The 14688-nt window shown below is 42.1% G+C and overlaps 1 protein-coding gene across 9 annotated transcripts in view; it reads right to left on the bottom strand.

The window, feature by feature from the left end:
- syne1b (spectrin repeat containing, nuclear envelope 1b) overlaps positions 1 to 14688 on the bottom strand; it is a 65841-nt gene that overhangs the window by 9290 nt on the left and 41863 nt on the right. For all 9 annotated transcript variants that reach the window (XM_026339332.1, XM_026339324.1, XM_026339328.1 and 6 more), the window contains 41 exons: positions 14423 to 14545; positions 14142 to 14324; positions 13835 to 13978; positions 13510 to 13698; positions 13064 to 13204; positions 12853 to 12966; positions 12605 to 12766; positions 12199 to 12393; positions 11890 to 12066; positions 10751 to 10942; positions 10215 to 10346; positions 9973 to 10073; positions 9714 to 9867; positions 9454 to 9582; positions 9199 to 9354; positions 8856 to 9065; positions 8610 to 8711; positions 8392 to 8511; positions 8081 to 8281; positions 7796 to 7969; positions 7421 to 7552; positions 7087 to 7283; positions 6866 to 6998; positions 6048 to 6230; positions 5730 to 5879; positions 5264 to 5440; positions 5002 to 5157; positions 4750 to 4905; positions 4461 to 4631; positions 4135 to 4268; positions 3800 to 4004; positions 3439 to 3621; positions 3079 to 3225; positions 2811 to 2965; positions 2549 to 2696; positions 2363 to 2457; positions 2032 to 2266; positions 1420 to 1614; positions 1152 to 1277; positions 808 to 963; positions 27 to 185 (listed from right to left, as the gene is read on the bottom strand). In XM_026339332.1, the coding sequence (XP_026195117.1) occupies positions 27 to 185; positions 808 to 963; positions 1152 to 1277; positions 1420 to 1614; positions 2032 to 2266; positions 2363 to 2457; positions 2549 to 2696; positions 2811 to 2965; positions 3079 to 3225; positions 3439 to 3621; positions 3800 to 4004; positions 4135 to 4268; positions 4461 to 4631; positions 4750 to 4905; positions 5002 to 5157; positions 5264 to 5440; positions 5730 to 5879; positions 6048 to 6230; positions 6866 to 6998; positions 7087 to 7283; positions 7421 to 7552; positions 7796 to 7969; positions 8081 to 8281; positions 8392 to 8511; positions 8610 to 8711; positions 8856 to 9065; positions 9199 to 9354; positions 9454 to 9582; positions 9714 to 9867; positions 9973 to 10073; positions 10215 to 10346; positions 10751 to 10942; positions 11890 to 12066; positions 12199 to 12393; positions 12605 to 12766; positions 12853 to 12966; positions 13064 to 13204; positions 13510 to 13698; positions 13835 to 13978; positions 14142 to 14324; positions 14423 to 14545 (6492 nt within the window). The remainder of the gene's footprint in view (positions 1 to 26; positions 186 to 807; positions 964 to 1151; positions 1278 to 1419; positions 1615 to 2031; positions 2267 to 2362; positions 2458 to 2548; positions 2697 to 2810; positions 2966 to 3078; positions 3226 to 3438; positions 3622 to 3799; positions 4005 to 4134; positions 4269 to 4460; positions 4632 to 4749; positions 4906 to 5001; positions 5158 to 5263; positions 5441 to 5729; positions 5880 to 6047; positions 6231 to 6865; positions 6999 to 7086; positions 7284 to 7420; positions 7553 to 7795; positions 7970 to 8080; positions 8282 to 8391; positions 8512 to 8609; positions 8712 to 8855; positions 9066 to 9198; positions 9355 to 9453; positions 9583 to 9713; positions 9868 to 9972; positions 10074 to 10214; positions 10347 to 10750; positions 10943 to 11889; positions 12067 to 12198; positions 12394 to 12604; positions 12767 to 12852; positions 12967 to 13063; positions 13205 to 13509; positions 13699 to 13834; positions 13979 to 14141; positions 14325 to 14422; positions 14546 to 14688) is intronic.

Raw genomic sequence — 14688 nt, forward strand, 5'->3', positions numbered from 1 at the left:
ACAATACCGGAAACATTTCTATTTACCTTGCGGAGCTTCTCGATCATCTCTTCAATACTGATGTCTCCATTTTGGGAGACCTTGCTCTCCATGTTGGTAAGCCACTCGCAGAGCTCCTTGTACTTCTCGTTGAATACAGTCCACTCATTCAGCTTCTCGCTCACCTGCTGTCTGCGCAGGGACAGCTGCAAAGGCACAGCAGAGTAGAAAAATTAACTGCATTGCAAAAAATCCATTAACGCCTGTTAAACATGTTTAACAAAATTAAATTCATGTCAAAATTCTCAAAAGGATGCATTGCCACAGATCAATGCACGCAAGCTGATTCATTTGCATCGAGCAGCGAGCGTGTGCTTCTGTGTGTTTCCTGTGTGCATATTTTATCTGCTCAACACAGGATGTAACTCTGACAAAAACATTTACTTGAGGTTTCAGGTTTTGTGCGCTCACTGTGAGTGAGTCAAATTTGCAACATAAAAAAACGAATGTAGGCAGCAGAGTTCCTCCTTCCTAAAGTGACAACACCAAGTTTTTAGTGAACTCAGTAACAGAGTGTACTGTATTCACAGATTACTACTTATGAGACAATGAACAGTATGTCTATGTGTGAAAAGCCCTATCTGAATATACTGCAGTTGAATGAATCAGGCTGGTATAGTACTCATCTGTATTTGATGCATCTATACCTTTTAATTTAGTTTGACACTGACTCCACCAAGTGGTAAGTAAAGAGACTGCAGAAGACAGGCGTACACAGCATACACTATATACAGAATGTGAATATATAAAAGCGTGGATTCATTATACCTGATGGCAGATTTCATCCCATTGTCGATGAAGCAGTGCAATTCGCTCCTGAAGGACAGAAAGGTCCTCAGCGCTGATGTAGCAGGACAGGGACTCTCTGAGCACAGTCAGATGGGCCAGATCACCTGTCCAGCCATCAAATGTGTTCTCCAAGTCCTGTTATTGACCCAATAGTCATATTATTAAAATTGTTTAGTAAATCCTGCAACACTTTCTGACCTGAAAAACAATGTCAATCTTTATGTATCCACATATAATAACAACAATAAAAACAATAATAACATTTAATACTTCATTATTGCCCTTAGAGAAATTTTTTCATGTAATTACTGAATTGCTGTTACCTTGCAGCGCAGCTGTTCAGTTTGCAGATCCTCATGGTGATCAGGAAGAGGCTGAGAAAGTTGCCGTTTGAAGGCTCGCAGTTTTTCCAGTGACCCACCAATCCCTCTCTCACACTTCTCCCAATCCTGTAACAATATTATAAACATACACACATATGACAACAAACAGGAGTTGCATCTGTATTTCTTGTATATGTTCAAAAACACATTTGCATTTTGTCTTCAAGCAGTCTAGTAATTTTCTATGCACCACATGCTGCTCATATACCTTCAATACGGTAGCAAGCTCTTTCTTCTGTTCGTCCAGGGAGATGCTGGCATTTTTCCATCGCTCTTGGATATCAGTAAGCTCTGCCTGCAGGGCCACCTCTGCCCGGCTATCAGCTGACAGGAGCAGTTGTCTGCCAGCTTCCACTGTCAGGATGTAACTCCCCTGCTGACGCTGCAGCACCTTTTCCTTCAGCTGCAGCGGAAACCACAGTCACAGAGGGAATAGAGTAATTTAACAAAAACAATTAAGATACAGCAGGCGAGTTAATCTATACTGATACTGCTCAGCCAATGAATGTACAATTACTGGTTTTGTGCATTAGATGTGCACATATTTTGAGAGTGAGGAGACTATGAAAACTTTACGCCCACTTTACACCAAATCTGAATCAGCCCCTCTGTACTTTAAGGGTTCGTAAAAGTTTATTCACTCCTCATAGTTAAGATGGTCTTAAAGGATCTTTGCTGCATAGTACTTCTTCCTGAATTGAGGAAAACATTCATCAATATTGGGCATGTGTCCCAGCTCTAGAGAGATTAGTAGATGTCCTGCAGCATCTACTGTAGGTAGACAAAAGAAGTGTGCCCTGACAGATTTTACATTATGTACCTGGACAGCATCCAGCATAGAGCGAGCTTGTTGTAGAGGCACTGTAGTCCCTGCCTGAAGGGCCTCAGCAGGTTGGGAGACTTCCACCAACCATTTGCGTAACTTCTCCACCATTTCTCTGTAGCGCTGCCACTGACGAATCAGGCCATCAATGATACCACGTCTCTGCTGGGCACGCCGAACTACTCCCTGCCACTGGTTGCTCAGGAGAGCCAGCTTCAGGTTGAACTCATCTCTACAAGAGGAAGTAGAAATAATAACACTTCTGATGTGTTTTTGTGGCATAAACTTGGTGAGTGAAGTAACAAGAAGTAGACGGTTTGGATTTTACCTGTCATCTACTTGACCCTGCTCTAACATCCTCTGTCCGTCACTGATGATAGAGTGTAGGATCTGTTGTCTACTGAACATCTCAGCTTGAAATAACTGGAAGTAAACAAAAATAAGGAATTATTATCCAGAATTGTTAAGATACAGTTGCTGTTTTAGGCTCTTTCATTTTAAAATATGCTCTCACCTCATGGGCTTTTTGCTGCTCAATCAAACTCTGGTAGTTCCCAGAAATTTCCACAGCCAGATTCTTTTCGGTTTGGACCAAGAACTCCATCCAGGTTTCACACTTCTCCAGGAAGGTCTGCTGCTGTAGCAGGAAGGACTGAAGTTTGCTGCACGGGAACAAATTACTTAAATGAGTCAACCTTAGTACATTCTTCATTGTGCAGTGTATAGTGCATCCTGTCTCTGAATCTGTATCATCTACAAATCTAAATGTGTCATACCTGAATCTCTCTGTGGTTTGTGCCGAGCCTGTTGACCAGCTCCTGTTGAGGTTCTGCATGCGTTTGATCTCTGAATCGTTGAGAGGAAGCCGGTAACCAAGCTCGTTAAGACGCTCCAATTCAGGCGACATACTGCTAAATTTCAGCATGAGTTTCTGTAGAAGGACAAGACAAAACATTTAATTAAAATAACTGTTTAAAGTCTCCATTCCAGCAATCAGCAAAGTCAAATCTTTCCACAAACTGAAAACAGATAAAACAATGAAACCTTGAGCTCCTCCATGCGATCCTGGATGGCTGTCAGGTTCGTAGAGCCATTGGGATCTTGCACCTTCAGAGCCTCCTCAGCTTCAATTATCCAACCTCCCAATGAATCCAGTTGATCGCTAAAGATTTCATAATCTTGGACTCCAGTCTGGTATAGAAGAGACACAAGTATACAGTTCCAGATTCAGTGTTGATTCTTTTTACTCTTGCTTTTGTAAACTTGATAGCACAGTGGAGAACAATAAACCAAACAAAGAAGTTAAATAAAACTGACTGGTTGACCAATGTTCTGGCTGACTCATTTATCAAATGGACAACTTGGACTCAAAATAATTTATTATATTCTGTGTGTTTCTTTCACCTGTAGGGTAGTGAGTTGTCTGGTAAGAGCCTGTTCCACAGCAGCTAGTCGCTGGGTCAGGGAGAGGTGATCTGACTGAATGGCCGACGCTGCTGATGTGTCCACCTGCTGTTTCAGCTGATCTCCCAGTTCTTGGAGAACCTGCAGAGAGGCCTGCACTGGAGCCTGGGACCGGACCAGCTCCTGTGATAACGCAACCAATAAAAGTCCTTTCAAATATTTTCACGGAAAAAGTGCATGTATCATTTTTCACTTCAAAAATAATCAGGAAAAAGGAAACTGCTTTTACGGAAACAGAATACTTAGACTTAGTGCTTAGACAACTCTGACTGAGAAGCGGCAGAGCTGTGGCCTCACTTACACTGCATTCTTGAATCCAACCAGACACTTCTTCATCAGTAATTTCATTGTTGCAGGCACTCTTGAGGAGCTGATCTGCTTTTTCCTCCTGCAGCTGCACATTGCTGCAGCTCTGCTCATATAGCTCCTTGTAGCGCTGCCATAGCTGAAGCAGGGCTTTGCTGCTTCTAAGTCGCTCTGCAATCTCTTCCAGTAATCCAGTCCATCTAAATGCAGATATAACATCGATCAGTGTATCCTTGTAATACAGTAGATAAAATATCCAGTTGTACTACAATCTGATTTTACTCAACCCATGTCAGAAATTAAAAAAAGAAAGATTTTTAAAAAGATCACCTTGCGTTAACATCCTTAAGGGCATTGTTCAGAGAGTCTGACACTGAGGGGTGACACTCCTTCAGCAGTTGGTGGGTCACAGCACCAAACTTTCTCAAACTGCTCTCCTGTTTTTCCAATTCCTCTTGTAAATCCTTAATTTGTAACAAACACAATGCTCAATTAAGTTATGATAAACAAGATGAACATTTTCCTGACAAAAAAAGGTAAATATGAACATCATCACAGCAACTGTATTCAATATGCACAGTAGATACAGTAGGTGACTATCACCTGAGTGAGCTGGAACAGTTCAACTAATCAAAAGCTTTTTCATGTCAACATACCTGCAGACTTTGCACCTGCAGCTGAACGGCCTCCAGCGAGCCTGTGAGGAGGCGAAAACGAGACACCGAATATCTTCCTTCCATCAGGTAGCCATTGATCTCTTCTGAAGCCCGCTTGTACAGACTCCACTGGTCCAACACTGACTTCAGGCTGATCTTAAGTTGCCCTATCTGTCAAGGCAAAACACACACAGTGACACTCAGTAAATTCTCAAAGGGACAGGAAAGAGAAGAGTGCAACCAAAGCAGACCATTAAAAAGAGTGGAACGAGAACAGGGGAGAATATACCAAGTGGTCCAGGTTAGCCCAGGTGTGATTCACTCCCTGGAGCGTCTCCATGACAATAGCACAGGCCTCATCGGTTTTGTTCTGGACAAGGGCACAGCCCTGCTCCTCCACCCTCTCCAGCTCTTTCTCTTTCTCCTTCACTAACTCCTCCATTTCCTTAAAGGTCATAAATTTCAAATGATCAATACTCGGAACGTGTGAATTACATGACAGGGTAGCAAAATGTTTCGGTAATTCATAGGAGAAACTAACCTGGCAGTCTTTGAGAGCATTCTGCACAGATGTTAAATCCTCTATTCGATGTTTCCTCTTCAACCTTTCCTCTTGAGTTGTCATCCAAGACTTCAGGGCCTGAACACTGCTCTCATACTCCAGCCACATTTCCAAAAGACTCTCCAGGAACTGGATCTGTGCGTATTATAAAATTACAGGATAAAAGGTGCCATTCTGTTTTTGTATTATTTTGTACATGACAATGGATTTAATTCTTTCCTACACAGCATCACTGCCTCACCCTCTCATTGATGCGACCTTGTAGAATCTGCCAGCGTCGGTTCATGGCTCCCAGGCGCTCTGCAAAGTCTGTCTTATCACTGCGCTTGCTCTCCAAGTCTTGACCACTGATTTGCAGCACTGACTGGTTGACAAAGTCCACTGTCAGCTGCTTGCAACTTAAATCTACTCTGAAGCCCTAAAGTGAGGAAACAACAGCAGATTTAGAATCAAAACACAGATAGACCGTGATAACAGATTCATAATTAGAATCATCACCACTACATTCAGACATATGTATAAGAAATAAGCTGCTATCCAGATGTATTTAACTGCCTAAATAATAGCCATAAACACTCTAACTACTTGAAATACTTGATATATATACAGGAACATCATATCTTATTGATTTAAGTAAAAAATGTCTAACAAAATCTGTATTTAACAAACCATTTCAGTATTACAGTAGTTCAGAAACAGTCCACTACCTTGTATTTTTGCAAGTAATCCTGAATCACATTTGAACCCACGGCACTCTTAAGGTTTTCTTCATCCTCTTCAATAACATTCTCCATCAAGGATATCCAGTTAAACAGCTCTGAAATGGCATGACGGGAGGCCAACTTCTCCATTTGAATCTGAGAAGAAATTAAACCCATTAGTTTTGCATTTTAAACGAACACTAATGCTTTCTGCCGTCAACCTGGAGTTTAAAAACTTCTGTATACACGTAAAGCAGCACAAAGGAGTAATCCTATTTGCCCTGGAGCAGCTAAGCCTCCAGGTCTGGTAGCATGTGACAATACCTGATGCAGCTTCTCCTGGACCACTGGGATACGTGTGAGCAGCTCAGTCCACTGGGTGTCAATGCGTGCCAGGTCAGACCGCAGCACCACGGTGTCCACCTTTTTCAGACGCAGCAGCTGGTTTCCCTCAGTCACCACTGAGCTCTTCAGGCTGGATTTGCCCTCAACTTCCTTTGAAAACTCCTGAGACAAACAGTGACAGGAATCATCAAGACATGCAATCATTATACAGTATGGTAATACTACATACAGTACTTTTACCAGTAACACTACTACTGCAGATGACACAGCAGGATTGGTTTGTAGTTTGAATTACATCCACGACAACTACTGCTCATAACACTGCTACTATAATAATTATAATGATAATATAGTACTGTATCTGAACGGTGCCCTGTATACTAATAAGTCAATTATAAATACTAGTACTGAACTAAAAGCTGAAAAACGTGATAAATATAAAATGTGTCTTTGACCCAGCTTGCTTGCTGTCCATTTGTCCTAATAATTAATACATTGGACTAATGTCCACATGGAGATCAACAAACCACTACATCATACTAAATGTCATTCATACAATACACACTGGGTTTCCCCCCAGACATGTATCTTAACACTTCTGTCTTACTGAATCATGTTTTAGTTGTGGGCAGCTCCAACATGTCGATGTGTCTGACTGTATAAAGGTCTAACTTAGCCGTAGGCAACCCCAGTCCTGCAGAGCCGCAGCTACCCCTGGTGTAGCTGTACTGTTCCTGGAAGAAAATCTCTGGATCTGGATTTTCAAACAAATCAAATAGAACACAAGGTAGACTCACAAGAAAAGCGGAGAGATGGTCTCGGACAGTTTCCAGCTCCTGTGGGACTAACACTGCTTGCGTGTTCCAAAACTCCAGACGCTCCAGAGCAGACTGCAGCCACTCGCTAAGCTCTGCACTCTCCCTTTGATACCTTCAAGAAAATAACAATTTAAGTACAAAAACACATCTATATATGCAATTACTCATGCAAAAGTCTCTGATATAGACATGTTTCAGACCTGCTCCAGTGTTTTAAGATGGCCTCAAGCCGTTGTAGTTCCTTGTTGACCTTGGCGGTATTGTTGAGCCAATGTTCCCCCAGCAGTGCAAGTTGATTCTCCAGAGCAGGACAGCAAACTGACAGCAAGAGATGTTTACCCTCATCCAGCACCTGATACAGTTTATGCTGGTGCTCTGCCAGTCTCGCCTTCAGGCCCTTTACAGAAATTAGAAGCACACGTTTGAAAATTTGAATACTACAACTACAGTCGTGCTGCATGAAATCTAAATAACAAAGACTATGACAGCCACTAAGGACTATTATGGTATTATTCATCCAATGTCAGTTTGCACCTGATACAATGAGATTCTGTCCACGAGTCTTTCTTCCGTCTCCTCCACCAGGCCAACAGAAGGGATATTTCCTTCAACGGCCTCCAGTTGGCGATTAAGACTTTGGTAATCCTGTATCAAGCGGCACCAAGTCTGATAAAAATAAATAAATGTTTAATTTTAAATTGAAACAGCTTACAAAAAACCTTTAGATAAAGACGACCAACAAAATCAAAGACAGTTTCCTACAAACTATTTCATAGAAACTACTAACTAACCAGTATTAATTTCACATTTTGGACTGAATGTTACTAATGCAACAGTAATAATTTATTTCTACTGAAGGATATTAAGCTGTGGAACACATTGTGTATAAACTGATAAAGGTGATCTCACCTCCAGGATACACTCCAGTTCAACTCCTTTACTGTGTGCCTCTTTGAGCACACGCTGAGCCTCGGCCAGTGTCTCCTCCAAGACCTGACTCTCTTTGGGAAGCACCAAACCACTGATCTTCCTGAAGTATGATTCTGTTAGAATCATATGGGACTCCAGACCTTGGAAGAACTCCTACAAAATAAAACACACACAAACACACTACTGACAATTCTGTTTTTCTTTTCGTAGTCTATCTCCAGCATTTCACATTGTGAATCCTACTAACTCAGCAGAACATCAAACCTTATGTTTGTCCAAGTGATTCTGCACTTCATCTACAGAACTGGCAATGATCCTGTGATCGGCAGCCATCTTGTCCATAGCTGTGTCCACCAGGTCAGTCAGGTCCTGCAGAGCACGGTCATACTGCTCCTTCAGAGCCATGTTCTGGTTCAGGCCACTGTGCCGGGAACCCACCGTCATCATGAGCTCCTCGTAAGAGTCCTGAAAACAGACATACGGTTGATAACATTTCTCCATTTTCCTTTGTTTTTTTATCTATGTAACATAATCTAACAGTATGGGAAATACTACAATGCTGTAAAGTACAATACCTGAAGCTTCAGTAGTTTGTTTGCTGATATCTGATCTGCCTGTAGCGCTGCTCCTCTGGTTTTGAGCTCCGTTATTCTCTGTTCAAAATCTTTTAAGCTCTCCTCTGCGCTTGCAATAACCTAAGAGAAACAACAGTGCTAATGAATGACATTCACAATCATTTTCTCGTCTCTATAGGAGGGTAGAAAATAGAGTGGGTGCTTGCTTGTCTATTTACCTCCAGTTGTTTGGATGCTGGCCTATCCATGGCTCCAGCTAAGGCCTGTAGGATCTGGCACTTGGTCTCAATGAAAGCAGTTTGGAGAAACTGCAATTCAGTCTGTATTAAACATAACATCTGACAATTAATATCCACACTAGTATGCAAGTGTTTTAGATATAAAGTAATACACGGACATATTATTGTTAATTATTGTGTGTATTTTCATTTACATTTAGGTTCCTATTATTCCTCAAAACAAACCTGATAGGCCATGAGCTCATGTGCCCTGGTTCTCATGTGGTCACATCGATGTCCCAAAGCAGAACCCAGAGTTCCTAATCTCTCTTTCAAGCAGTCAAGGTTGTCCTCCAGCAGCACCCGGTCTTCATGTCTTAACCCTGAAGACCCGGCTAGCAGAGCCTGGCTGACCTTCACCTCATCAGTCACATGCCTCACATCATTCTCCAGTGTCTGAAAAGAAGATGGTCAACAGTTGGATTTATTTTACAACTTCGGCTCCATACTCCATTGTGCACGTAGAGATTTCGTTTCTCAAAGTGACCTGAGGTTTTAAAGCTGAAGCTGCACAAATAACCCCGATTACCTCCTGCTTATGAAGCTGGGTGTCTGCGTTTTCAGCTATCAGGACTGAGGCAGAGAAAACGTTGTTCTCCACACCATCCAGCCAGGAGGAGGTGGATGACACAGCTGTGTAGAGCTGCTGTTCCATCTGCGCCACCTGTGTCTCACCACCACCGGACTGTGACACACAGATGCAAAACTCAGCTGACGCACATATAGAGCTAAGTATTATAAAGTAGCAATGACAATATCGTTGTTGTTATGGAAATAGTAAAACCTGAGTGGTCATGTCATCTATTGTCTGCCTGAAGTTATCATATAAAGTCTTCAAGGAGGATTGGTCCACTTGTGTGTCTCCTTTAAACAGCGATCCCGCTGTGGACACACGACTGGCTCTGGAATAAACCTGCAAGAAAAGCACACAACAATCATTAATAGTACTTAAAAATGAATCATAAAAGGTAGCACAAACAACAAAGAAACAGTTTGCCTCTAGTGCTACTTGTGCTATTAAAAATACTACTAAATAGTTTGTACCGGCTGTTTGTGGTCCTGCTCCAGGGTTTTCTGTAGGAGCTGCAGTTTGGTTTTCAACTCTAATCTCAGGCTCTCCCACCTCTGCCTGAACTGCTCTTGTGCAGCCTGATTTTCCCTCTCAATCAAAGCTGCTGGTGAAAATGGTTCTGTTGTGCTGCACAGAGACAGAATCATGAATTATTTAATATAGCAAGATACACCAATTACCAAATGCTATTTATTATTTGACTTATATCAGGTATAACTGTATGTAAAATACCATGTGCTGCTGGGTGAGGCCTGCTGGGTGAGAATCTCCTCTCCCCTGCTGGCAACTGACTGAAGCAGCTTTTTCTGTTCTGCAAGTTGCTCCTCCAGCTCCTAAACAGCAAAAATGCAACATGATAATAACTGTTTGTACATTAAACAAGTAAAAATAATAACGAAAGGCTTCATAAAGGACAACCAATTTGAACATGTCAGTTTACAGTAATACTAAAACAATATCTTTAGAAAATGTACCCTCTGCCTCTGCAGACTGTCCTGATGCTGTTGGGAGCGTGTGGTTCGGGCCTCAGCCAGCCAGTCCTGTACATTAGGACTCTGAGAGAGACTGGAGTCTGATTCACTGTCCTCCTGCTCTTGCAGAGATCCCTGTTGGACCAGACAGTGTTTGTAAAACACAGTTTACTTAACATACATCACCTAAGAAACAAAACTGTTCTATGGAGTAATACAATTTTAATTCACATTTGCAGGGCTTTGCAAAATTATCAGTGGATGTTGATAAATACTGAAGCAAGAAGTCCAGTGTATGAGCATCAGGACAAACATTCAATATTCTTTCTGTGATTCCCTAAGATTATTAGAAGTATAAAAACTGTCCTTCATGGTGCAATTACTTGGAAAATGTCACATGATTTTATCTCAATGTATATCACGAGCAAGATACCCATCCTACCTGGTACCAGTATTGTGAAGTGTTATGTGTTTGGGACACCACATGCACGAATATCAGTGTACAGTATGTCAACATCTGAAGTAGTTCAACACCTCACCTGGATGTTAATCTGCTTGTCTTGTAACATTCTTTGCAGCTCCAACAGACCACCCTTCAAAGTGCGTAACTTCCCAGCCAGCTGCTCAGCTTCGCCTCTGGTCTCCATCCGGCCCTCCAGCATCAGGTTCTCACTCTGCATGGACAGTTCTGACAGGGCCAGCACTTTTTCTTCGATCTCCCGCAGCATGTTCTGCAGTATCAGGAGTAGAGAGGCCAGCTCAAACATGGTGTCTCACCACCTACAGCAGCCCCTCCCTCAACAAATCCTGCTCGTCGGGCTGAACCCTTCACACCAGTAGGTTCCCCCAGACACGGGACAGGGAGATCTCTCCCTCTGCTTTCATCCTTGGCCCACCTCGCCAGGTTGAGCTCCTGTGCAACATGTTACCACTAATCCTTTTCACTTGATGCTCTTTTACATACATGCTCTTAGTCAAAGTCAAAAGCAGTTATCCATGCAAAGGCCCATGGTGAATGTCCAGACTGGTCAAGGACGGCTATCAGTGAATGCTAAGGAAACATTTATTTTCTAATAGCATAGCTACTACTCTACAATCATTAGCTTCAACTGGTTTTCTAAGACAGTAGCTCTTCCCTCCTCCTGTCTTCCCCGCCCTGTTCTCCAGGATTCCCCTACTTGGATATTCTAGTAGCTTTGTCACCAACACCAATCCCAACAGCAGGATCCGTTAATCGGGCCACCACCCCTCACTTCTCTGCCCTATGCTGCTAAACAGCTCTGTGACACAGGGATATCTGCATAATCTGCTTAAGAGTGGTGCTCTGTTGCTTAAGAGAACAGCCATCTAAACTCCCCTCTAACTCTGCTAATGCTCCTGTTTACTCTCCTTAATGTTCCTGCCCTCCTTGGATGATCCATACATGATAATGGAAACAAACTTTTTGCAAGATGGATGAAAACAATCTGCTCTGAATTTTGCATTAATGGGCTAAGCAGAGGCAATGATTGAACACCTAGAAAACAGCTGTCTATGTCATTCTTGACAATTTGCTGTCACATTATGATGTCACATTCCCTCTCATCCATATTCATAATCAATTTACATTGTTATATAATAACTAAAATATGCATATTTTCACCACTTTCTCTAAGTGAGCAGCAGGGGGAGCTCTTACCTGACATTCAGCAAGCTGATCCTCCATTTCTGTCTCCTCTAGGGGTTTAGGGTCAAGGATGTAGGTGACAGCACTGCACATTCTGGTTAACCACTGCTCCAGTTCATCTGCTTTAGTGTAACAGAGCTGTATAGCCTGTTCCTGACGTTGACCCTCCAAACGGTCACTTACACGCTCCTGGAACAGATCATGTCACATTTTACTTACAACATTATACTGATTTAGTAACACAAATGTAATATCTAGTCAATCAAAAAAAAATCACAATTATTAATTAGTGAAAGTCATTATGCACTTTTAAAAAACTACCTCTAAGAGTTGTTGCTTCCCTGATGCCTTCATGTGTATGGTGGCCATCCTCTCAGCTAACACAGCAAGCGAGGACTGCATGGCCAGTTGGTCAGCCATGTCTGATTCCACAGCATCAGAGGCCAGATCCTCTGTGAAGCTTGTCTGCAGTCTGTCTATTTCTTTCTGTACACTCAGAATTTCCTCTGTCAGACCCTGAAAGTATTATGGTTTAATATTGATATGGTTATGTAGTATTATATGCACATAGTGCATCACGTATATTATGTGCTATACTATACATTAATTAGGTGACAAGAGTTGTCCCAGATATATACAGACCATCATTAAATTAAGTCTCAGTAATTATTTGACTGTCCATTAGGTTCTCAACTATTATTAACCTTTATATTAATATGAGACTCACCTCATGGGACTTTATGTGGCTATCTGGGCTCTTATCGGCCCCCAGAGGCTCACTCAGTTTGGCCTCCAGAGCCTCCATTTTAGATGAGATTGACTGGAGTGAACTCTGGTAATGTTGTTGCTTTTCCAGAGCTTCATACAGAGACCTCTGCTTCTCGCTGATCTGTTGAAAGACCGGATGGACAAAGTGAAGTGTGATAACTGTATTTAATAACCAACAAACAATAAAACTTATTATTTTTCCCATACCACATTCTTTAAAGTCTCCCAAGAGCGCTGCAAGTCATCTAAGTTTGCAACAGATTCAAATGTTGGGTCATACAATTCCTGGATTGGAGCTCTAGTCAGTGCTCCTCTTCCCATCTAAAAAACAAAACACAACAGTGGCATCAGCAACTGAGACAAATCAAGTATGGGCAACTTAAAAACGACCACAATGACAGGAGGGAAAAGCTGATACCTTGCTTATAGTGGCTTCAGTGTGAGTGATGGGAGAAGGAGAGCGACAGACAGGAGGTGAGGAGACCTCACTGTTAGTGCCCTCCTCCCCAGACTCCTCAGTTACAGGAGACAGGAGGGTGTGACAGCGACCAGCCGTCATCTGATGCACCACGCAAGAAAACATTAAAAGAAAAGCAGTCATGCAAGATGGATTGGGAAAGATTAGTCTTATGTAATGTGTTTTTTTTTTTTTTTTTTTAAATAAAAGTGACACAGTGCACTCTGCAAAAAACACATTATAAAACAAATGTGCAAAAAGGTCTAGTTAATTAGTAAAAATAAAGAAATTAGCACTCTTTAAGCTCAAATCAGAGATAGCAGGATCAGTCAGGAGGTTTTGTCATTAGTAAAAGCCATCAACAGTAAAGCAAACAGATGTTTAACATGTTAGTTATGTATTATTACCATGACGGCCTGTGCTGAAGATTTCTTCGACTTGTCCACATCCATGTCCTGCAGCCCCTCAGGAAGTCCCTCCACATCACTGACTGTCAGCAGCATTGTGGCATGCTTGGCCTTCACTGCCAGCATCTTGCATTTGGAGTTTAGTGAAGCAATTTGCTCTTGGTAACCTTTAATCTTCTGGGCAAGTTCCTATTACAAAACAGAAAATACCCAGTTTAACTCATGCAATAATGAAGATGTGTCATGTCTAAAATCTATCAAGAGGATGATAAGTTTTAGTCTGTGCAGAAATGAAAACAGCACTGAATGGTTGAACTTAACGTACTTCATGGTGAAGGATCTGGGCCTGCAGCTCCTGGATGTTATTAGTGGGGATTGGTCGGTCCTGGATGACACGGTGTGCTTCTTCTATCAGCCCCTGTAGGTCTCTCACTTCCTGTTCATATTGCTCATACTGCACCACTGCCTCCTGGGTAACAACAGAACGTGTTTGAGAACAGGTAATTAATAAAAGAACTAATATATTTTCTGTATTTAACAAGAGCATATTTCATTTTCATCCACACATCTGAAAGCAGCACCTACAGCAATGTAAAGTAACTGCCCTGCAGCAGTAGTGCCCCCTATTGTACCTGTAAGATATTGCACTGCTGAATTGCTACGTGCTGCAGTTGACTGGCTTCTTGCTGCAGACGCAGAGCTGTGCGACAGATGGCAAGGCTGGGCATCACCTCCTCTGGGACCTGCAGAGCACTCTGACACAGCTGAACTGCCTGCACCTGCTGCTTGAAGCCCTCCATATCTGCCAAAAGACGCTGCAAAAACAGGAAGAGATTACATTGTGTGAAAATGTTAACAGGAACATGCAAAGTACATATTCAAGTTGCTTTCTGATCATTTGTACTACAGTTACCTGTCTCTGAGCCAGCTGTTCTTTAAGGCTCTGGCGTGCCAACTCTGGTGAGGTCAACATGGCTTGGACCTGTTCCAGAGCAACATGCAGGGCCTTAACTTCAGACTCCAAGGCCTCCATACTCTGAGGACATATTATATGTACAGATACATCAATCACAATGTTTCAGTACACTCCTAAGAGAAAATACTACTAGTCAAATGTGAAAATATGAAAAGAAGGTCATTAATAAATGTTACAAACAAGTAAACTAGAAAATATATTTG

This window comes from Anabas testudineus, chromosome 22 (assembly GCF_900324465.2).
Source record: "Anabas testudineus chromosome 22, fAnaTes1.2, whole genome shotgun sequence".
NCBI lineage: Eukaryota > Metazoa > Chordata > Actinopteri > Anabantiformes > Anabantidae > Anabas > Anabas testudineus.